The 24,508-nt window shown below is 42.9% G+C and overlaps 1 protein-coding gene across 1 annotated transcript in view; it reads left to right on the forward strand.

The window, feature by feature from the left end:
- LPCAT2 (lysophosphatidylcholine acyltransferase 2) overlaps positions 1–21,093 on the forward strand; it is a 324,634-nt gene extending 303,541 nt beyond the window's left edge. The window contains exons 13-14 of the mRNA XM_078671525.1: positions 8,770–8,911; positions 20,317–21,093. Of these exons, the coding sequence (XP_078527651.1) occupies positions 8,770–8,911; positions 20,317–20,504 (330 nt within the window). The 3' untranslated portion in view covers positions 20,505–21,093. The remainder of the gene's footprint in view (positions 1–8,769; positions 8,912–20,316) is intronic.
- The last annotated feature ends 3,415 nt before the right edge of the window (positions 21,094–24,508 follow it).

A 24,508-nucleotide genomic window follows, 5' to 3' on the forward strand; every position in this document is an offset into this window, starting at 1 on the left:
TTGCTAACCTTTTCAGGAAGGGATTCTGCTGAAGATGGGGCTGAGTCTTGCACAGCCCTACCAACCTTTTCAGGAAGGACATCTTGGGTTGGGGCTGTAGTCATTACAGCCCCACTAACCTTTCCATGGAGATTTACCATTTTAGAATGGGTTTCTTGTTCCACCTCAGCCCAGGCTGAGATTTCTAAATCATTCCCAAGTAGACTATCTACAGGCAAGTTTGATGACACTGCCACTCTCTTTGGGCCAGTGACACCTCCCCAGCTGAGATTTACTACTGCCATGGGATGATTTTTCTGAACTCCATCAATGTTTGTCACCTGATATGTGGCACCAGGTAAAAGTTGCCTTGAGGGGACTAGGTTCTCAGTCACCATGGTGATACTAGCCCCTGTGTCTCTGTAGGCCTCAACCTTTTGACCATTGATGATGGGCTCCTGTCTATACTTGCTCAAAGTGTTTGGGCAATCAGTGAAGTTGGCAAACCCCATGCCATTCTCATAGACAAGAGTATCTGGACTAGGGGACCTGGTTAGACTACAATCCACTTGAGTTCCAAAAGTAAACCCACCCACATTTTTGGTGGTGCTCCCACCGCCTGGGGATTACTGCCGACTGTAACAGGAGGTGTTGGAGCTTTACTTGGAGGTATGTTTTCCTTATTGTTATTCCTGGGACAACTGCTATCAGTTTTCCAGTGGCCAGGCTGTTTACAGTCATGGCAGTAAGGTTTCTTCTGGGTAGAGGAGTTGTTTTGGGACCCACCCCCATCCTTGGAGTTTTGGGGCCCTGTGGGAGACTTGTCTTTAGATTTATCCCCACCCTTCTCTTGAGCCTTGGAAGTATCCTTCTTTTGGTCATTACCCTGATTCTTAGGCCTAATCCTGGTTCTGACCCATTTGTCTGCCCTCTTACCCAATTCTTGTGGAGAGGTCAGATCTGAGTCCACCAGGTGCTGGTGTAAAAGCTGGTTCTGACAATTACTTAGGATCTGCTCCCTCATAATCAAATTATACAATCCTGTATAGTCATGTACTTTGCTGCCATGTAGCCAACCTTCCAGAGCCTTAGTAGCACAATCTACAAAATCAGTCCAGTCCTGAGTCTGAGCTTTTTGGGTGTCTCTGAACAACAACCTGTATTGTTCAGTGGTTAAGCTTAACCCATCAATAAGAGCACTCTTCAGGACAGTGTAATTTTTAGCATCCTCAGCTCTAACAGTGAGGAGCTTATCTCTCCCTTTCTCAGAAAAGGAGAGCCACAAGATTGCTGCCCACTGATCTTGGGGGACGTGCTGTACCATGCAGGCCCTCTCCAGAGCAGTTATCCATTTGTGGATATCATCCCCATCTCTGTAGGGGGGCACAATCTTACTCAGGGTTCTGTGATCATAGGACCTGTCTTTATCCTTTGGGATAATGCTGCCACCAGTGGGAGTCTCCCCACTCAATCTCTGCTCTCTTGCAAGAGCAAGTCTAGCTTGGGCCAGGGCTAATTCCTCTCTTTCTGTTTGTAGATTCACTGCTCTCATCCTGGCCTTATGCTCTCTTCTTTGAGGGGAAGTCATTCCTCTCTGTGATTCTCTTGAGGCACTAGAATTGTGAGAATCCCTGAAAGGGCTTCTCTCTCTCCTATTGCCTGGAAGAATCCTGCTATGTACTGTGGGGAGGTGCTGGCCCTCTCCATTTCCATGTAGATCCAAGTTGGCCTGGCTAAGCCTTGCCACTGGGACCTGGGTATCCCCTTGACCATGATCTGACTCTTCACCTTCTGATTCAGGGTCTACCTCCTCATTTCCTACTTCTGGGGAGGTGTTCTCAGTATCTAGGGGGTTCACTCCATCTCCTGATCCTGAGGGAGCTACTCTAGCTTTCTCAAGGTCATCCTTTTCTAGGATGGCTATCATGATAGGAATGGTAGGGTTGTGACCCTTTTTCAGCTTCCTTGCAGTGCACAGGGCACTCAAGTCTTTGTAGCTGAAGTTGTCATAGCTGGAGGTTGCCTGTGGAGGGCCAACCTTCACAGGTAGAGAGCCTGTAGGTTCACCTGTGCCAGACATGACTCTAGTGTGGTGTAAGTGATGCACCTACCTACACCAAGTGTTTTCCTACTGTCCCTTACTAGTGAGTTGTAGTCAGGGGGTGCTAAGCCCTTCTACCTACAACCACTAAGTTCAGTAGAACTCAAATATGCTAAGCTTTTATTTATATGTACCTATGGTACTTAATGTGATCTTTCAATTTGATAAAAAGATTGCAAAGGTAAAACAGCAAGCTCAAATCCATACCGCTGCTCACCAATGTGAGAAGTTGGCCTGGTATATGATGTCCACAGTTCTGTGGGCACCCTGTATCAGTCCAAATAGTGGTGGTTGCAAGTCAACCTTATATCCTAGGGGTAGCATGGACTAAGCAGCCTTAAAGGCTTAACTCCAAAGGACATGTGAAGCCAGCTGTTTTACCATATACAATCCTGTAATATCAAATGAAAGGACACCACACAAGTTATATATTATCAAAATATATGTATTTATTCTTAGAATAATCCCCACTACTCTTTATGAGCAATGAAGCCCAAGCGTTTAAATAAAAGCACAGTATAACATAGACAAGTTGCACGTTTTTGGATGAGGCCATTGGCCACTCAAACCATATATCAAAAAAGTGGTATAACAATCACTAATCGATGGCAGGTAAGGCCTAGGGCCTTGTGAATCGCTGGGACTACACTGGACTAACAGCAGTTAGGACGGGAGTAGCCCGCGGGATTCGGGTGCAGTGCGGGAAGCACGGCTTGCACCAATGTAAAGTCAATGGTGCGTAAAAGTTACAAAGTTATTGCAAAAGGAGTCTTCCGACGGGACTAGGACTACCAAACTTTAGACTTGGGCACTAGAGGTGTGTACCAGTGTGGGAACACTGGCGCTAGTAAGTTACCTCACCCACAGGAAGCGGGTGCATAGGTGCCAAAGTGTGTCGGGTTTCGTCACGCAGTTCGATGGTGCCTGAAGATGAAGAAGCTGCAGGCGTCCAGAAGAGAAGTGTCCAGCGCGATCCAAGGGTGGATCGAAGTAGATGGGTACCTGAAAGCAAAGGGGACAGAGTCTGGGTCACTAGCCAGTGACCAAGAAGGAACCAGGCGATGTCGGGAGCAATCAGGTTGATGTCGGGTGCCTTGTCTCCGCTGCCACGTGGACTCTGGGGCACCGAGAATGTCCTGGAGTGGATCACGAGCTGTCCCACAAAGGCTCTCGCTGTCGGCGGTGTCGGCTTCCGGATCGGAGTCAACAAGCCTTGGTAAGGGCAACCCACGCAGGATTCGAAGAAGGCTTAACACTCGGACCAGTAAGGTCAGAGCGGGTGCTCCTTTTCAGGGGAGCGAGGGCCAGTCTGGAGCAACCAGACCAGCTGTGTAAATTCTTAGGTTCGTCAGTTCTGGGCCACTAGCCAACGGGCAAGCGACCGGACCAACGCGTCAAGCAGGAGGATGCAAAAGGGCCCCACGCAGCACTCGTCGAGTGTCGAGTGTGGAGGGGTGAGCTTCGGTACACAAGCTGCTCGTGGCTGTATCTTCTCAAACTCCAATGCACAGCTTCGAGGGAACCTCGGGTGCTGCACGGTCAGCGCTTCGTTGTTCCTCCAAGATGGCCGCTCCCACGCTTCAGGTCGCCTCCACGGGTCTCAGCTTTGCAGGGACTGTGTTATCGGGCTGTTAGAAGGCAGGCATGCTGGGTCTTGTCAATCTCTGTCGCTCGAGTTCTGGCGGGAACTGCAACAAAGCAAACGTCGAGGTGCTGGATGGTGCCTGTTTGCACAGGGTGGTCACTCCTTGACCACAAGGGAGATTCTTCAGTCTTCCACGTCGAGTGGGATGTCGAAGGGTCCAGAGTTTTGTTTCATAAGTTTGTCAGGATAATCTGATGTGCATTGGCACTGCTCCCACCTATATTCCAAATCTGGGGGCTGGATTACCTGCTAGGTCCCTCCTATGGGTGGGACCCAGGAAGGGGGTGGTTACACCCCTTTCCTTTGTCCAGTTTGCAGCAAGATTGGGGCTGGAGTACCCCAGAACCGGTTTGACTGGAATCTGCCCAGTGACACCTTGTGTGCCCCAGGCAGTGTCTAGTTTCTTTCAACCCTCCCTGCTACAATTCACTATCTCCTGTCTGCGGTGGTGTGACACCTCCCTGTGACCGGAAACTCTTTGTCCAGGCGTCCTCTGCCAAGTTTCGGTCAGCAGCAGGAGGTCAGACATGTGTCTGTGGCAGCAGCATCCATTTTGGGCTCTGGTTAGGATTAACCGCATTTGCAGTAAGTAACATGTCTTCTCCCTCTAGAAGGGTGGAATGCTACCCCCGTCACCAGAATTGGCGAGGGGGTAGTATTCCAAAATGTATGACACCAAACACGACATGTTTTGATAAAGCCAAACTAAAGTTAGCAATAACCGCGAGGATTATAATGCACTTAAGAGTATATGGTATGGCAGTATCACTGGAACAGCAGTAAGGTAATGGTTCCGAACACTGCAGACAGGCTCAGCTCATGCTAGAGCACCATCTCACATAAAACCAAGCACTCTGCCTCCAGGATTGTTAAGGCCTGCCATAGGAGTGACTTATAGGTGTATATGTGTCCAGATATAGGTTTAGACATAGGTATAGTATATCTAAGCAAGGGGTGATTACACCACCTTGCCCCAGCTGTGTGAACATCCAGTTGTGTCAATTTAAGGACCAGCCAGGGGTGGCAAAAGATAAGGTGTCCAGTACCAAATTGGTGATGTACCTATAGTACATGGAGTCCATTTAAAGAAAGACCCGAACAGGAACAGTTAGAGGAAGAAGAATCAGTTCAGGCAGGAGAAGCAACAATAACAAGACCTGAACAAGGGCAGATAGAGAGTGATACTCAGAAAAGGAAAAATCAGATTGTGCCACAACAACAAGAATAAAAGAGCTCTTGAGAAAGACAAAGAAGGTGAAAGTGCAGTGCAAGCTAAAAGGGTCAGAAAAGGTGATAATTGGGCAGGTGGAGTCAAAAGGCAAAAATATAATTTGAGAAAAGTAAATGAAAACCCAGAACAAGTAAATTAGGTCTGAACAGTCAATTTTTAAGAACATTCGAAATAGTTCAAGATGGAAAGTTTTGAAAATAAGTTCAGGGGTCCTGAATGAACCTATGTGATACTAGAAGAATTTGAGAATCTAGATTTAGATGAAGAGACAGACAAGAAGTGAATGCAGAACAGATTGACGAAGGGGAAGTGAGGACTCTATGAAGTACTAAAGATCTTAATTCATAACAAAAGAAAAGAAAAGAAGAGGAATCTTCTTAGGCCAAAATGGCTAGAGACAGGGTTGCTGAAAGACCAAAACGAAGTTGTATAAAGAAATGCTGTAGAGTTTACCTATGTAGTATTTTATTAGTGATCTTAGTATGGCTATTTCTAACAATAGCAGTTCCTTATCTTATGATAACAGACAAGAAAAAAAGACACAGACACTAATGAAAAGACAGCTACTATGAAAGGAAATAGAGTAGAATTAGAAACAAAAAATGAGGTAGACTTACATCACACAGTAACAGATAATGACACATCTTTATATGCATTTACAACATTGTTGTTTCAGTATGTAGACACAATGGAGATTAGTGATTGTTATGTTTGTATGAAATTACCAGCTTCATTAGCAGAAGGAGTCAAATACCATAATTTGCCTTTAACATATGGTATTTCATGTAGCATATTGTCAACTTTATTTTTTAGAACAGGAAAACTTCAATCTTATTATTCAAATCAGAAATTCCTATTCAAAAGACTATGAATCCAGTGCTTAGTAGTTTAGATGCACAGTTTATGGATGCATTTTTCTTAACAATGAAGTCACTAGATATAGTGAAGGCACATAAGAATAACCTAACATGGTCATTACGTGAAGAAGAGTAAGTGTTTTTGAATTTAGTTGAAGAAAGGAGACAGGATTTCCAAAGAAAAGCTGCTGAACAGAAAACCCATATACCATCATGGGCTGAGAAAGAGGAAATTTATACAGCTGCCAAGAATCATGCTGCGATGTCCCTAGACTTTGTAAAGTCAGGGAAAACCTGCCTCCATAGATTAAAGACAGACTGTAACAATGTATTTATTGGTTCCAGTGAATGTGAACATAACTTCCTGATTTTCAGAGGTTGGGGACTAAGAGAAGGAACAGATCCAATATTTCCTAGAGTTTACTGTGTGTGTGGGAATAAGGCTTACTATAACCTGCCTGCATGGTGGTACCGGAGTTGCTACTACGGAATAGTATTTCCGAATATATATCATGTAAAGAGAATCACTGGAAGCAATGAAAAGTCCAATGAACTAACACGAAGAAAGAGAGCTAGTTTTTCAGAAATAATAGGTGACATATTTAGTGCATTGATACCTTTAGTGGGTGTCATTCTAAATTCACACAGAATCTGTCAATTGTCAACAGTAGTTGGTCATCTTTCGACTGATACTGCTTGAGGTTTCTTGATGATTAATACAGAAATGGTTGCAATTAGATCTATGGTTTTGCAAAATTGTCTTGCGATTGATATACTATTGGCAAAAGAAGGTGAAGTCTGTAAAATATTGAAAGGGCAACATTGTTGCACTTACATATCCAAAGAGTCTTTCTTTAATAGGGACTTGGTTTACTGATTTAGGGAAAAGTTTCTTAGGTCAAATAGTTCTTCCGTTAGTTGGTATAACAATAATAGTTTTAGCATTAGTAATATGGTGTAAATGTTGCACAAATAAATTGAGAAGAAGAAGATATGTAGTAAATGGAAAGGGAATGAAAAGAAAATATGAAGAGATACAGTTAGAAGAAATGAAGGGAAAATTATTTGAAGACTTGAAGAATAAAGATGACAACAAGAACGAAAAAGGGAAGGAAAATGAGATATGTTAAAGTTAGCATCGGATTGTGATGGGTGATTTTTGTGATGGTTCAAAAATTTCATCAGACAGGGGATTGATGGAGCAAGGTCTCGTAGAAAAGAGACTTCCTTGGAAGAAATCCTCTCATTTACCTTCTAATAGTGTAATATGTACCACATTGAACATAAAAGACAGAGAAGCTTGCCAACGTGTTTACTAATAGAGTAACTCGAATAAATTCTAAAATGGCTCCGAAATCTTTATTGCGCATGCGTCAGCTGCATCTACGCAGTATGATGAGCTGTTGCTTGGAGGGAGTTTCTTGGGCATGAGCAGGTGCTTTTAAGATGGCGGCTTGGAAGCTCACATGCTTAGCATCTGCTTTGCTGAAACTAAAACAAGTAATTATACTAATGCTAATGCGGGGAAAGCATTGAAAAATGGAATGGGATTAGAGTAGAGATAGGTGGTATACAGTAAAACCATTTATTTTTTAAATTAACATTTGTCTGTCTGACTCTTTTATTAGTGCTTATTTTGGGCCTGATTAGCAGGATCCCAGGCCAACTAAGTCGAAAACCAGCTAAACACAAGGCAGAAAATCTGGGGTAACCATAGTCAGGTTTCCACCTTCCTACATATACCCTGATCCACGTTCCACTCACTGCATGCTGCTGTAGGGAGTTTGTCTGGGATAAGGGCGGGCATAGGGTGGAACTGCACAAACAGCAAGTGCCGTTGGACAAGGGGGGGCCTCGGAGCACTGAACTTTGAGCACCATTACCTGGTGGCACAGCTTCAGTGACCTGGCTGCTTATTAGAAGGACGTCTCACTGAGGAACTGGGTTTGTAGTAAAGCTTCCTCCCATGCATGCTACCCCCCCCCCTGAGAGTTTACAGAAATGTGAAAATGCCGCCGATTTAGCCTGTTTTCTAATGGTTTACAAGTTATGCAAAGTACCAACGACTCCTGCCAACTATGTGGTGTCACAATGCATGTTTGATGTATGGGATGGCAACGTAATTTATACATATGCTACATGGATCCAATGATAATTAGTCTGTGAAGGTACAAGTGCTGAAAAGTCAATAAAATTTGTTTAAAAAAAAGTAGAGTAAATTATGGTGGAGTGGTGTAGAGAAAGTTGCTTAGTGTCTTAGAGTGGACTACGGTGTTGTGCAGTGATAGAACTGGAGTACAGTAGAGTTGAGGAGAGGAGAGGGGCATAGAGTGGTGTAGAGGGATGTAGAGCAGAGCAGACTTGAGTGGCGTTGACTGGAGTGACGTAGAGTGCAGTGTTGTCATAGTTTTGTATAGTAGAGTATTGTGGCATAGACTGTCATGGCATAGAGCGTCGTGGAGTGGCATAGAGTGGAGAGGCATCCAATGGAATATCAGTGAATGGAGTGCAGTACACTAGATTGGAGTAACGTACAGTGGAATTGCATATAGTGAAATAGCATAGAGTGTGGTGGTGTAAAGTGGAGTGGCATATAGTGGAATAGCGTGGAGTGGTGTAGAGTGGCTATATAAATATATTACCGTCCCATATGCAGCTTTATATAGTGGGTACTACTACAGCGCAAAGGAGAAGAGGAAGGAAGAAAAATAGCCATCAGAAATATTACTAGAAATGTCATTTGTATCTTCTTCTATAAGCATGTAATTAATGCTGTTAAAAGGTTGTGATGCTATGATTTGAGAAGCAGTGAATTGCTGCTGTCCGTTTTTTAGCCTTTTGTACATTTGGGATTATATTGTACCTGTGATTTAACCCCTGTACTGTGTACTAAGTAACTGTTCTTCCCTATTGATTGTTACTCATAAATATTTGTTTAATTTATTTATCTTTGTAGCTTTTTGACTCCGATGAAGATGGCTTAATTACTGAAGAGGAGTTCACTGCTATTCTGCGATCATCGTTAGGAGTCCCAGACCTTGATGTTTCTAAATTATTTAAGGACATGGACGCCGATAAAACTGGAAAGATTCACTACTGTAAGAATATATATTTGAGTACCTTTTTGACTAGCATACTTGCTACATGCAGGCACAAGAATTGGACAATAATACTTATAATTTCCCCATTTATTGTGACAGATGACGTCACAAAAAAGTCACTACTGACATTATAATTCATTTTACAGTTAACGCTTCCAAGTCGGTATGAGTACAGTAGCTTTTTTTGGATATGGGGCGTTATTTAATGATGCTGCCTTGTTAAGTCCTGTTTATTGGTATAATTATTGTGAGTTCAGGAGCAGTGCACTGGGGGGAGGGGGGGCAAGGTCAAGGGGGTCATGGTTGTGCGCTTTTTAAAGTTTGTTAAGCAAATCACATCTGTCCAATTTCTGAGGATTTTGGTTGCATTTCTTGGTTTAAAATGAGTTCAAGAGACAATCTGTGGCTCTAAACCACACATGAATGTATTATGAGCGTAAGAAACCATAACTGATCCTTTCTTTTCAGGGATTTCTTTTTGTGATATTGTACTATGTCTACCGTATATAAAAGAAACTCCCTTTGTTCAAGGCCCTAGGCCATGCTTAGCAAGGTTTGTTGCAAGCCCAAGCCCTGACAACTATTTTCAATTCCAGCTGAATCCAACTTTAGGCAGGGTGCATTGGAGGTTGATCACAGGGCATGACAATCAGCCTAATTTTTTTTGGATCTTCTAATTCCATAATGTGTTTTTCCCAAAGCTTTCATGGACAGAGGGCCTTTTTTGCCCAAAATAGCACCATTGGTAATCAATTTGCAATTGCTTTCTTCCATGGGATCATTAGAACATTCAGGGCCTGATTCACACATTGCACTTTTGAGTAAGCCTACACCTTTAAGTACGTTTATTACGTTTCAGTATTCACACTCTGCACTTTGTAATAACTCTCAATTTTGTAGTTAGTTACACTTTTGTTGAATGTCAAGCACAACACATGGCCTGGCACTGTACTGCAACATCCTCCCATAGAAAATAGAGGTAAGGACTTACAATAAAACCCTATAGGAAATAATGTTAAATGAAATTCTTTAAAATAGCTAAAAATCTAAATGAATGTTTAAATACTTTATAAAAAACAGTATATATTTATTATTACATCAATTACTATTGGCGTTCTTTTCTAAAGGATCGCTGATTGCATCTGTGCTTGATGTGTTCTGAGAGACAATTTCACTATGTAGGGGCTTCGCTTGAGCAGTTCTACTTAAGATGCCTGTTTTTTGGGGGAGGGGTTTAATTTTGAAAAGTAAGTGGACTGTGCTTGTTACATTTTTGTCACCTCCTGTTATATGAATTATGTCTTGTAAGTAGAAAGGTAGTAAATGTGTGTATTTCGTTTCAGCGATAACTCTAGCCTCCAGGGCAAGCAGTGCAAGTCTTTTCAGATGGAGTGATGTAATCTGACTTCCCAGTCCCCTGAAACATTAGAGCCCAGAGCAGATATAGGGAGATTGGCAACCTTGTTTCTTGCCTCCATTGAGATGTGCCAGTAGAAAAAATTATACTACTGTCCTGAAGTCTAAGGTGGGGATAGAGAGCGTGGGTCTTCTACAGTGATGAGGTTTAGTGATACTGTGTTTGTAAGTTAGGCAATATGCTGCATCATGTAAGGTTATGTTGATGATAAGGCCTTGTAATCTATTCTAATCTAATGGACCAGTGCTAGGGTATACCAAGTAGGTTTAGTACATCAAGCCGTTTTTGGCTAGGATGAGGGTATTTGGAGCAACTATTTGATGTGAATGCACTGTCGTGGTGTTCTCTATATGCAATTTTGTTAAAATATGTGCCTGGTATGCTGAAGGCTATTTGGACCCCTTAGCAACGCTTTGTTGAGTTGTCTGCAAACACCCTTGATGTTGCCACCCATCATGGCCATTTCCAGAAACCTTGTGGCTCTTGTGGTTACCGCCACCTAGATCCCTAGGCCAGCTACTGCGGCATTTAGGACCCTGTGACCATCACACGTCTAGAATAGTGCATGCTGCAAAATGATATGTGCACTAACTGGAAGAGTCATTTTGGATCTTCAGCTTTTCCTAGATTATAGGTACATTCTCAACTCCCAATTGATGAGAAGTGCTAACAAAATAGTTAAAACATCATGTAAAGATACAGAAAATTCAATCTGAAGATGTATCCATTGTGTTGGGCTTTGTGGGCATTGGGTCGTCGTCAGTAGGTGTCATTGTGATTTTCTCATTTATGAGCAAAGATCTCCAGGTTATTTAATCAAGGTTTTTTTCCAAACTCATCCGCTGGTATGATAATGCTGAACATAAAAATCTAAAACAAATTCCGAAAGTGAAACTGTTATTAGTGATAAGTAATGTTTTCTTTACCACATGCCACATCCATTCACTAGGAACATCCAGGGACTATCCCATTATTAATTATGTTAAAGAGGCTGCTGGATCCAGTTGAAACAACATCCAGAGCCTCAAACCAGTGCACAAAGTGTGTCACTCACAGAGATATTAATACTACGGAACCTGTCGGCACTGATGCACAGAGTGATGACAAGCCAGGAAGTTAAATTGGGGATGAGCTGCAGACAGTTTTTGTTTTGTTTTAGAGCAGTGTGTGTATGAGGTTTCCAAGATACTGGAAATCTATCTGTATTTACACCTAGAATAAAGTTATGGCAAAGAAGTGCCATAGGAGTTTCATTATGGTGCCAGTTTAGGAAAGCACTTTGTTAATACACACTCCCATAATCGGTATTTCCCTTTTTTGTCAAAAAATATCCTTTCCTCTTCACCATGCCACTATGACAAAGGAAAAGTGCATAATGTGTTGAGATTATATAGTACCACACATACTTCTTGCTCTTTCTCTCCTGGGTGGTAAGTAGGAAGCTCTAGCAATCTGGATGCACCCTTGAGAGTCCTACAAGTGCTGCATGGCATGACACACTGATGACAGAAACATTAAGAGGGGACAATGACCCTATTGATCTGAATGGGACACATGACAACATAATTCCGAAGACTAGAAGCACTTGGCTAATCCTAAACATCAATACTGATAAACTGCCAGAAGAACCACTGACTAAGATAATTGAGAAAGAAAAAAGCCTTAAAGCCATGGTATCCAACACTCTATATATAAAGGTACCAAAGCAATTAAATGCAGACAATGCTCAGTATAGATAATTCATAGTGTCAAAGGTTACCAAACTGAGGAAAGATTTGCAAAAAATAGTTCAAGACTGTTGAACTTGGCCTTCTTAGCAGTGTCACCCCCAAATGCTTTACCTTCACCCTTCCTGATTTCGGAAACCTTTTTTGTTGGATTGAAAACAATGCACACTTTACCAGTTCTGACCAGTGCTAAAGTGCTTATGCTCTCTCCACTAAACATAGTAACATTGGCTTAATCCCAATTGGCACGGTTAATGTACTTGTAAGTCTCCTAGTAAGGTGGTACTACATGTACCCAGAGCCTGTAAATTAAATGTTCCTAGAGGGCCTGCAGAACTTATAGTGCAACCCAATTAAGTAGCCTTTTTTAAACGGGGCTCAGAACCTGCAATTGCAGCCTGTGTGTGCAGTTTTAAATTGTCTTGCAAAATAAACCTTACAGCCCATAGGGCAGGGTGTGTTGTATTTAAGTATGAGAAAATGTTTTTTAAAGTTTTACATGCCCTAGTAGTGAAAAACTATCAAAATCATTTTTCACTATTGCAAGCCTACCTCGCCCATAAAATAACATTAGGTTACTATATTACTTTAAATAAGTGAGTGATACCTTTTGAGTGGGAGAAGGTAGGAATGTCATGTTTGGTGTCTGAGGACTTGTCTTTTAAAACTCTCTTTAATGGGAAAGTCAGATTTTAAGTCCCAATTTTCTCCCAGTCGGCAGATCACTTTCACAACTATTGCAATTGAGACTATTCTCACCGTTATTTGATCATTTTGGGAATTTGCCCTCATTTAATTCTGAAAATAGTGTTTTATATGTTATCACTCATGAAAGCCCTGAGGAAGTTGTTGGATAATAACTATTCAGCGACAAAACAGGCTAGATTGGCTTAATTTTTTAAGAACTTTTGCATCAAGAATATTATCATGCTATCTTGCAAAAAAGTACACAGAAGGCTTTTTATACAAGATTGAACTTTCTTTTCTGGTGGAGTGCTCGGGACTCAAGCTGGTGTATGGACATTGTCTTTCTTGAAGGAAATCTGGTGACTTTACGTCACCCTGAAGCACCCCCAAAATCTTCTATATTTAATTAAATGTACTGTATTGCCTTTCTCTTCTTTTGTTACTACTGGACACTTGGCTTGTGTGTGCCACTTCACCCAGTCACCATTTCCAATTTGTTAAACATTTGTGTAGGAGCAGGTAGGAATGTTATGTTTGGTGTCTGAGTAATGGTGATTTAATACCCTTGTTGAGTCACAGTTCCGAAAAATGCCACTTTTAGAAAGTTGCCATTTACTTGTGCTAACCATGTGGTGCTGCAGCCTGTTCCTGGCCCACATGAATAGGTGTAGTTCACAGTTGGCCTTTGTGTATTCCTCTCAGACAGCATCACTCTCATGTAGACACTGAGAAGCATTTGTGGAAAATGTATTGTGCACCTAGGTATCTTAAGGATTTCGTGATGGATTGAGTGATGTACTATTTCTTCCTTCCCATATTCTCTTTTCTGCATCTGTAACTTCTTTATTAATATTGTTGTTAATCAACACATTATTTCTTACTTCATATGTAGGGTATGGACTAAGCCTTCTTTTGTTTTGTTCCTTCGATAAGGTGCTGTGTTATATCCTAAATATCTTAAATTGTTTTTGCCCATCCTGCTTTCCCCCCTTCTTTCTTTCCCTGATGGAGGCTCCCTTCCCCTGATGATTTAATGCCCTTTTAACTAAACCTTCAAACCGTCACCTTGTGCCAATCCCCTGACTGAAGCTGTGGTTGTGTAAATAAAGGACTGGAAGATTTATCCTGGAGTGAAGTTACATCTTTACAACAATCACAATAGAGGGTTTGGGTTTTGGCAGAATCCTCCACCCTGGCCTATGGGAGGGAGGGGGCAGAGTTGTCACCAAACACACTTGCACTTAAAAGGGCCCAGCTCACATTCAAAAGACTTCACACCAGCCTTTTGTGCCCCCAGATAGATTAGGACCAGGGCAGGGAGGCAGGAAATTCAGACAACTCTGTTGGGGGAAACTCCAGAAGATTTTCCCCCTTCAAAGTGAGTACTGGGTATTAAAAGGGGACCCTCAGACCCCCTCTTCAGTACACTCCTAGACCTGTGAATACTATAGAAGAAGGATGGCCTGCTGCTTGAGGTCTGCCCTGCTTGCTGAGAAGAAAGTCTGGACCTGCTCCCTTCATCCCATTCTAAGTGACTCCAAAGGTCAGCTGACCTGTTCTGGGAGACAATGTTCAGAGGCTCCTGCATCTGTTCAGCTGACCTTCTACCTGAACCTGCAACTGGAACTGCCTAAGTCATGCTGGCCTCTGCAAGAGTGAGTCTCTGATATCCAAGAGGTGCCTCCACAGGTCCTGTACCCATGATTGGCATCAGAGTGCACTCCTCTGATTCAGACCAGAAAAATCCAGAGGTTTTGGACACTTTGTGACTGTTAATTGGCCAGTTCATGCTAAGATCTTGCTGCATGCGCCGGCTGCCAGCGCAAAGCTCTGGTGAACCTGACTTTGCACAACCGCAACTACAAACGACCAGCAACACAAGATCTGTACTTCGCGCTACAGCATTGACTGCTAATGCGAATCTCCAGCAATGCCCATCTGTGACGCCTGACCAAATCTTCTGTGATGCCTGGCATGCTGTTCTTTTTACATCAACAATCATCTGAGACGCTTTCCCTACTCTTTGCGGCCTCCTCCACCATAAGCAGAACTCTTTGCGCTAGACTTTAGAACTTAACTTTTTCAATTAGCTGAATCTTATCCCTGTATACAACCTGCCCTTCATCGCTGTCAGCCCGAACTTGTGCTTTCACCCAGTCTCGCACAAGTAGATAACCATGAGTGGCGCTTTGTGCTTTTCAGGTGCTATACTTGCCTTAAAAGTTTGAATTTCATATCTCCGGTTCCACTGATTGGATTTTCGTCATTTTGGTGCCAAATAGTTGATTACATTTTACTTTATTTTTCTAAATTTGCTGTGGGAGTTCCCTTTTATTTTTACTTAATTATTGTTTGAGTGCTGCATAAATAATTTACACGTTGCCTCCAAGTTGAGTCTGTCTGGTTCTGTGTCAAACTACCGGAGGGTTAAGCACAGGTTAATTTAGTAGCTTTTGTGGTTCACCCTGAAATAAATTGTGGCTAATGCTTGAGAATGGTTAACACCCTTTCAACCGACCCTCTAATTTATCACAGAGACACAACTCATCCTTATGTCCGGGACAAGCATTATACACTAACCCCACCTTGTGTGCAGAAGAGTAGTGTTAGCTATCAAAAGCGGCTACTCAGAAGTGGAACTTTTTAGGTCTCGCAGACCTGCGTTGCAACGTGCATGCACTGCTCGCTTTGTGAGGCTTATTGTAATCCAGGAGATTTCAGAAGTGGACTTGAAGCCCCGCCCATCATTCTTATTGGCTGGCGTCATCATTTATGCTAAATGCTGGCTTTTGATTCAAATGAGGTTTCTTTGTTACCGCCCAGTCTCCTTCTCGGACAGCCCATCCGGACTGGATCTTTCACTTGCGACGTTACATTGTCTCCTTTATTACTCGGTGTAGGCACTTTAAAAGAAAAACAAAGTGAAAGCGCGATGTAAACAAGCATCTGCAGCTTGTTTCAATAGATGCACTCATGCACCAGGTCGCTCTGGGGCTCTGGACTGAGCTCTGAAGCTGCGCCGCATTGCCTGCCCTGCTCGAACCCTGTTGAGTCTGCCCCTCTCTCCTCATCCTCAGTTCAGCTCAGCGCGGCTCGGTGCTCTGTCCTGCGTCCGTCTGCACCAAACGAGATTTGTTCAGCCCCAAAACCTTCTTAACAGAGGTTTGGGGACATGTTTAAGTGCTTGTTATTCACCACTGACATGCATACGCACTTTAGTAGTCAATGCTTGTGTTGTTTTTCAAGGATGGGAGGCGTGATTAACCTTGTAGCAAAGGATAGCCTTACTGTGGGAGGCAACTGGCAGGGTGCCTTCTGCTTCCTACATTGTCTGGGTCTTTGCTATATTATTTAGCCCTTTGTCCTACCAGAGATTTACGACATGATTACACCCAATCCGCAATTGTAAGCTTGTTTTATTTACCACAGCCTGTGAAATGGGGTTGAGCTGGTGAGGGCACGCCGAGAGTTAGCCTGCATCAATCTGAATCCCGATGCACCAGTAGCACCTTGCTGTGATCTTGGGCACGTGCTAACTTTCGCCTACCTCTTGTAACAGTTTGTACTAAATATGAAATTTCGTTATATCTATTTGGGCTCGATAAGGTATTTAAAGCCACTCTTAAAGAGCGAGGCCCTTTTAAGGCTCATAACTCGCACTCTGGAAACATGGATAGCTTCTCTTGTCCTGGTAGTGATGTATACATATTTAAATAAAGAAAGTAATAAATATTAGCCTTATTGCATTTAAAGCTATTGTGAGAAAAAGGGTGGGCAGTGGCGTAGCAAGGAGGGGGTAGCTGGCTCCCCCCGCATACCCCCCTGTAGTGCTTTCACCTGCGACTTCCGCGCAGGGAATCGCCAATATCCTGCCTCCCTACCCTGCCCCTTCTAAGATTCGGCAGCCTAGCTTCGCCACTGCGGGTGGGCGTGTGATACTGCAAGCATGTGCGTCTGCTGGCAGACGGACCAAAGTCTCCATTCAGACAGCTGTGCAGGGATTAGCATGTTTCCAGCCAAATCTAGCCCAGCAGCTACATTCATAAATTGCTGTGATGTAGTCCCGCATGTCCTTGGAGTGCTATTAATCTGCCCTTCTCTCCGCGGTTGGCTCTATCCCACCTCGCAACACACTCTATGGCGCTGGGCCTTTCATGTGGCACACACTCACCACCTACCCCTCTGGGAGAAGGTCAATACCCTCGGGGCTATTTGGGGTCAAAGGAGCATGGCAGGGGAAGCACGCTGCCATTGTCTGCCCTCCTGCTCTGATTGGCTGCAGAGTGTGGGAACCAGCAGGGGCCCTGAGACCCACAGCACTGCCAGCCTCTGTCGGTGTATAAATAAGAGAAGGCTAAGACAGGACAGACGGACAATAAAGAACAGCATGGCATACACCAAATATGCAGTTCGCAGTGAATAATATGATATTTATTACCAATGTGGGGGGGGGCACCATGGGCTCACCACAAGGGCAAAGACGTTAAGCCATGGGCAAAGTGGGCTCTGCCCAGGGCCCCGGCCTTTCAGTGGCCCCTTCATAGAGAAAGCTCTGTTCCAGAGAGTCTTGCTCTATAGACCTTGGATAATTCTTAAACAGATTGTTTTAAATGCCGTTTTCCTTTAATGTATTTTTAATGTGGGTGATGAGTGAGCCTATTACAGACATTTTGCAGAGAAATGTGTTAATGTGTCAAGTTACATCCATATAAAAAAGTTTCTTTAAGGTGACAATAAGACCTCACATAGGAGAAGTGGGAGAGTGCCATAAAGATTGTTTGCAGTAATGTTAGTGAGCTCCTGCTGTTATAATATTGAAAACACACCACTATCCCTGTATATTAGATGCAAACACATTTAGAATTTGAACTTGCGCGACGGTGCACTGTCAGTGACCTGGCCAAAGAGGATATGAAAGAGCTGAATTTGAATAATGCTTTTTCCTTTAATGTATTTATAATGTGGGTGATGGGTGAGTCTATTACAGACATTTTGCAGAGAAATGTGTTAATGTTTCAAGTAACATCCATAAAAAAAGTTTTTTAGGTGACAATAGGACCTCACATAGGAGATGTTGGAGGGTGTCATAGAGATTGTTTGCAGTAATGTTAGTGAGCTGCTGCTGTGTTAGAATATTGAAAACACACCTCTATCCCTGTATATTAGTTACAAACACATTTAGAATTTGAACATGTGTGACTGTGCACTGTCAGTGACCTGACCAAAGAGAATATGAAAGAGCTGAAATTGAGTAATACATTCAAAGATGTGCCTGATGGGGCCTCCAAGAATATATTTGGCCCAGGGCCCCCCAAATCCTTAAGATGTCTCCTTCCATTCACTCAGCAAAAAAGTGATGCAAATTTACCCATTTGAACAGTGCAAACTGTATGTGCTTGCTGCCACCTTGTGGCCACCTGAAATTGACAGATGTGTATATTTGACTTTTTCCAGCCCATAGTGTTGTTTTTTGTTTCTAAAAATTGAACTTTAACCTGAAGGCAAAGCATGCCAACTCCGTGCACAGAGAACCTCCAAGACAGAACACCGGGAGTATGTGGTGTTTATAACATCGCTGAGAGATGTCTGTGTCACTTTCTCTATGGAAATATCACAAATGACACTGCCATTAGACCAGACACTAAAGAGTGACAATCTTTGTTCAGCAGCTCTATTTTTTGTCTAGTTTTGGTGACATTTTTGAATAAGGGATTTGGTAGTGAATTGTTTTAATGTTTTTTCAGGGAGTACATCTTTAAATACAGTTGACACTATGAGGTGTCCCATGTTTTTACTGACACTTACATGACACATTAGATCACCTTCAATCAACCCCCAATCCATGTAATGTTTTTTTTTACCAAGAACCACATTTTAGAATCTAAAATAAGTAACCAGAAAAGTTACATGCATTTCAATCAGATTTTATTATTTGCAAAACATTTCTGCAACTCCATAGCGTGGAAAATATTCCCAATATAGATCACAGCGACCCTTCCGTTAACAGCGGCAGCGTACCTTGCTTTAGACACCCCTCATCCAAACAAAGGGGCATGGCCTCTATTTGCGTGAAAATGCTTTATGGGGCGCTTGAAAACAAGGATTTGCAATATAACAAGTCTCGCTATTTATAAACGTTGACCTATCGGTATTGTAAATGACAATGCCTTTTATTATTGTAGGTTTTTTAAACACATAAATAAAAGGCATTGTCATTCACAATGCCAATAGGTCAAAATCTCGCAATTGCTAGACCTGTTGCATTGCAAATGCTTGTTAGGCACAAGTGGAAGTGAAGATCAAGAATTTGATGAATTCAGCCAGGCCCTTTGTAATGTTGATTCCTCAGGAAGAACCTTTTTAAGACGTGACATATTCCTGACTGAAGAGGGTATAGGCGATGGGTGGAAAGTCTATTCAGTCTTCTATGGAAAGGAAGACTGAATAGAGAAAAAGCAGCGTCCAACCAATCTTGATTTTAGATAGAATATGTGGATTCACAATAGTACTGAAAATGCATATTTGCACCATTTTAGAACTGCGTGCTGGTCTAGACGACTGGAGGAGTGTAGTGACTTTGTCACTGAGAAGAGTGTTGTTTGTACATTGCCTATAGTCATTCCACAAGTTCTTAGTGGATGTTCAGTGCCACAGGGAGCAGCTGCCATGATAAAACATGCCTCATGTTGTTGATGGAAGTTCGCCCCACCATCAACACTTGTATTGAACAGATGTACATTCCAGTAGTGACCCCAAGGACCCACTCTCAATAACTATCTTGAGGGAGTTGCACCATTATGAGTTGATAAGAAGGAAGTGCTCCAAATGGCAGAAGTGAAAGGCTTTCCATCAATGTTAGAAGATTATGTTAGATTAGTGAGCACTATTGAAGAGTATGTGAAGAGAAATTTGCCATTGGTTAAGGGGAAAAGTGTTAAACAGCAGAAAGAATATAGATACCACTGGAATATGAAATAAGATCTGGTCAGTGGCAGTTTCATAAAATAGATAGGGAGAGCTTGGACCGCAGTAGTTTGATAATCAAAAAAAAAAAAGAAATTAGTGAAGAGTGACAAGGATTGAATTGCTATTAAGTACTGTAATTCCTGTTTTCGTATTTGGTTTCAAAGTACTGAGGTAATCCTGGGGAACTTTGTGACGGATGCAAGATAACTCAAGAAAAAAGCATCTTTGCAATCTAGAGAAGAAACTAATCTTTAAAACTAGTGGTTTCCCATCATATCTGTGCTATGAGCTTCATGTTTAGTTTGGAACTGACTGCTGCCATAGTAAGGTAAAGAATATGCCCTGTAGTTGTTTCTGCAATCAACCTTGATTCAAGTACCTAAAAAATAAAATCTAGAATTTAAAGAATTAAGTACAGAAATAATTAACATTTATATTTTTACACTTTTGAACTAATTGAATTATTGTAGGGTGTTTATTTGGCTGCCAGTGTACCCTGATCAATAAGCATTAAAATAGGATCACATTTTTTACGACTAGACAGTGAATATTATTTATCTGTGTAACTTTGCATCTCTGAAAGATTTTCTCTTTTCTATTTTCAGACGAGTTTAAAGATTTTGCTTTGAAGCATCCTGTATATGCCAAGCTGTTTACCACTTACCTAGAACATCAAAGATACTTCTCATATAAAATACATGAAGACTCTGCAGTGCCAGGTAGCACAACAAACGTAGTTTCTCCCGAGTCCGACGAACATTCCGCAGAGACTTCTGATAAAAAGGGGGATTGAATCAAAACTTAAACATTTTTGTATAAATCATGTGACGAAAGTATTTTTATATCAAATGTACATGCATTTTAATGTGTTTGCCTCATCCTGGTTACCAATATTAATAAATATGAAATGTTTATTTGAAAGGTAATACACATTTCCAGTCGGCATATTTGCATGGTTACCAGAGCATGTGAGGGTTAGTAAGAAAAAAAACCAGGGTGATGGGTTGAGTCACATCTGCCATCCGACAGAAATGCTGACTTTTTTTATTGGAGCTGCACATTGTGATGTCGTTAGTGCCTTTTTAATGAAGATAATTAAGATTAAATATGTATGAAAAACGAACGAATTACAGACCGTACCTGCTCATATTATTTCAGTACGCTGGGGGGGGGGGGCATGCATCGGACTCTTAACTGAGTTTTTATGTTTCGTATTTGGTTGTTTATATGTTTTATACTTCATAATGTTATGTCATTTTGACGTATATTATGGCCTTCCTGACTTTGATCTACTGATACCTAATATATTTACTTATTGGTGAAACTAAAGTTGCATACATTCAAATGCGGAATAAATAAAGCAAGTCGCTCAGAGATACTGAGTTATTGTTTGTCTTCTGAGTTTCTTCTTTACATCATTGACCCAGAATTGTCATTATTCTCGTTTTCCTCTTGATCATTTGATGAGCTTTTTGAGTGTTTGGTCTACGAGTCACGTTGCTGACAGATTCAAACCTCTTTCTGTTTAATATCAGCAGTGCTGCTCAGGAGTTTATTTAAAAGCAGACATACGAAGAGCAAGATGTCATGTAATGGAATGCTCGCGGTGACATCACTCAGAATGTCACCGCGACCAAGATTCCAAGGCAAGCGCCGGGGACTGTATAGAGCGGCTTACTGAAGCAAGGCTGTGGCTGAGGTCGCAGTGATCTAATCTTTGTCATTAAAGACTTTCCTACTACCACCATCTGGAGTCCGTTCTTCTCTTTGGTGGCTTCTACACTGGCGACGAGGGAAAAACCTTCCTGCGACCTCAACACGCCCGGGGAACGAGGTGGAGTCACATCTGACTGAACATCGAGGAAGCTGAGCGCCAGCTGACAGCTTTCGATCTCCCCGTGTAAAGAATTGCTGGTAGTCCTGAGGAAAATCGGGCGAGACGAACAGAAACTGCCCTGCTCCTGACCTGAAGTAAGGTGACCCCCGCCTGCGCGCATTGTAATTGTAATATACGGAGTATACAAACCAGGCATTAGACATTTACAGAACCCTGGCTTGTGAGACTTGGGAATGCGCCTCGGCCTGGCAAGCAGGGGAAACTTAGAAAAGAGAAAAAGAGTAATGTAGGCGCGAGCTCCGCCCGAGCTCAATTACTGCCACCATTTAAGACTGTACGACTTCAAACGCGTGTCTCCTCAGCGCGTAACGGGGCAACTCCTCGAGTGGAAATCAGCGTGTGAAACCTCACGTCACCGCCCCCCCCTCACGAACTCTTTACTTCTTCGATGGTATTGTGTGTCAGTTTTCACGCCCAGCATCTAGGGAGTGCGCTCAAAGCAGCGAGGGAGACGCATTAAGGGAATGTGAAGGGACGAACTCCAACTGTGTTGGACGCCGGAGTTAGGCTGACCAGGCTCCGGCGAGGTGTGACTGAACCTGTGTGCTGCGTGGGAAGCGAGGCGCATTTGCTGTGCTGGGAACGAATGTGAGAGACACATCGCAAAGCACCCTATGAGCGCGACGTGGGAGGCAAAGTGATCACATAAGTGCGGCTGTACAGAATTTTAGTGTAGTGTGCCTAAGCATTGTACTTTTAGTCCAGTTGGTCGAGTTACAACGCGGCATGGGAGGAGTACATGAACTTGAGGAAGAACAGCCGGTTGAGGAGAACATGTGTGCAGCACGATCGTAGTGATTACTTTTCTGCATTAACGCGCTGCCTGTATTTGAACTCCACAATGATCTTGTGTGCTGGGGAGTAGTGTGGGACATCAGGAGAACGTGGCAGTATTTCTCCACACTATTCTACGCTCAAGGTTTCCGCTCTGCATTCCCCGTACCCTAGGACTGTGCAAACATTTTTTTTTTCTTCTTCTCTGTATGTTCCTGCTAATATTCACTTGGAGGCTAGTATCAAAGGAAGGTGTGCTTTTCATGACTTATGCTAACATCTTTTTTCCTTTTCAGTGTCACTGTGTCTAGTGGGAGTGTTCCCTTCTCTAGGTATATGCAGAGTAGTATTTAGCACCCAGCATGCAGAGTGTGACCCCTCCACCTTTTTTCTTGACCACCCCAGGGGATCCCAATATCCAGTGGAAGAAATGGAAAAAAGTGTTTTTAAACTACGCCACTGTATGTGGGCCAAACCTGGGCTTAGAGAGAAAGGTAGCGTTACTGGCATATTATCTAGGCGCAGAAGGTGAAGAGGTCCTGGATCATCTCCCAGACTTAGGAGCGCAGGAGGCAAGGGGTCTGAATGAGTTTGAAGTGAGCCTTAAGAAATTAGACTTGCACTACCTTCCTAAGACTAGCACGATTATGGAGAGGTATCATTTTGGGAAGAGAGCGCAAAAAGAGGGAGAATCTATAGAAGATTTTGTATCCGATCTAAGGAAGTTAGCCGCCACTTGCAAATTTGGTGGGGCAAGTGAGGAAAGAATCAGGGATCAATTTGTTTTGGCATGTAGGATGGAACGAGTGCGTGAAGAGTTATGGCTCAAGGACGACCCACCACTGCGGGAGGTGCTCATTATAGCCATACAGGTTAATCAAAAAGGGCCACCTCACATTGGGTGGATGTGTATCCAGATGTCATTGGAATACACCATCTTTGTTAAAATACCCCTCACACACCAAAAGGGCCCTTGGTGTCATGCTTCATCATCGGGGTCTTCCCGTCCCGCTGCGGGGCGGGGCAGTGCTGCGACAAGCGGATACGCCGGAGCACCTTTAGATGGAGGTGCTATGTGTTGGGAGTGAGTGTCAGTGGGGTCAGGAGTGATATAAGTGTGGGTCGTTAAAAAATACCTGGCCTAGTGGAAAAAAGGAATTTTATTAAACACTGGCTGGTATTATTAAAAGAAAAGTGAAGCGGAGAGATGGAGCAGGTTAATGGGCTCTCTCTCCTAAGTGGGTCAACATGTTTCGAGGCGCGGGGCCTCTTCGTCAGGACCTAGGGGAGATCACCCTGTCACTCACTGGTGTTTCTCCACAGAGGTAGAAAAAGTGTATATACAAAAAGTGAAAAAAGGAAATAGACTATGTGAGTAACTACAATTAATAATTACAACACATATATGCTACCACACTAATAATGTAGTATGCCTGCAAGATAAGAACAATAGATTAAAAAATGCGCCGATCCCAAAGTGCGCTTAACTCTTAGTCACCTGTAATGGAAAAAGAGACACACACACATATATACCAGATTGGAGTATGGGATCATGCGTAAGCAGTGAAGGATATTGAAGCATTTCTTCAGAAAACACACAGTCACACACAGAATAAGTAACACATAGGGGATGTGAATAGCCAGGGGTGGAGGTATTCAAATGCATACTTATCAGTGGAGGAATCAATGCCTCATGAGCCAGCTTAAGACAGAAGGGTATGGTGGGGTCCCAACTGCAGAGAGGGAGAAGAGGGGGTATATTGTAATTCTGTCCCATCAGTTGTATATTTAAGTATTACCAGGTAAGGGTATGGCTAGGATACAGGATTCATCCTATTGAAAACGGCTATGCCGTACTTACTGAGCCCCTAGCACGCTCGTGCTTCCTCCTTCGTCTGCGGCTTCCGTGGATGTGAGGGAGGCTGAGGGCGGCGAGTTTATATATAGAAGAGTAATTGGATAATTGTTCAATTAAGCGCGGAAAGCCCGCCGAATATACAAGGGCCCGAAAGGAGAATAAAGCGGGCGGCCATGTTTGAGCGGTAGGTAGCACCTATAGATGCAGTGCTGGTCTTCGGTTATTAGATCGGGTGCCCGCTTCCTACCAGGCTTAGACACATCACTTA

The sequence above is a fragment of the Lissotriton helveticus genome, chromosome 12, assembly GCF_964261635.1.
Source record: "Lissotriton helveticus chromosome 12, aLisHel1.1, whole genome shotgun sequence".
Classification (NCBI taxonomy): domain Eukaryota; kingdom Metazoa; phylum Chordata; class Amphibia; order Caudata; family Salamandridae; genus Lissotriton; species Lissotriton helveticus.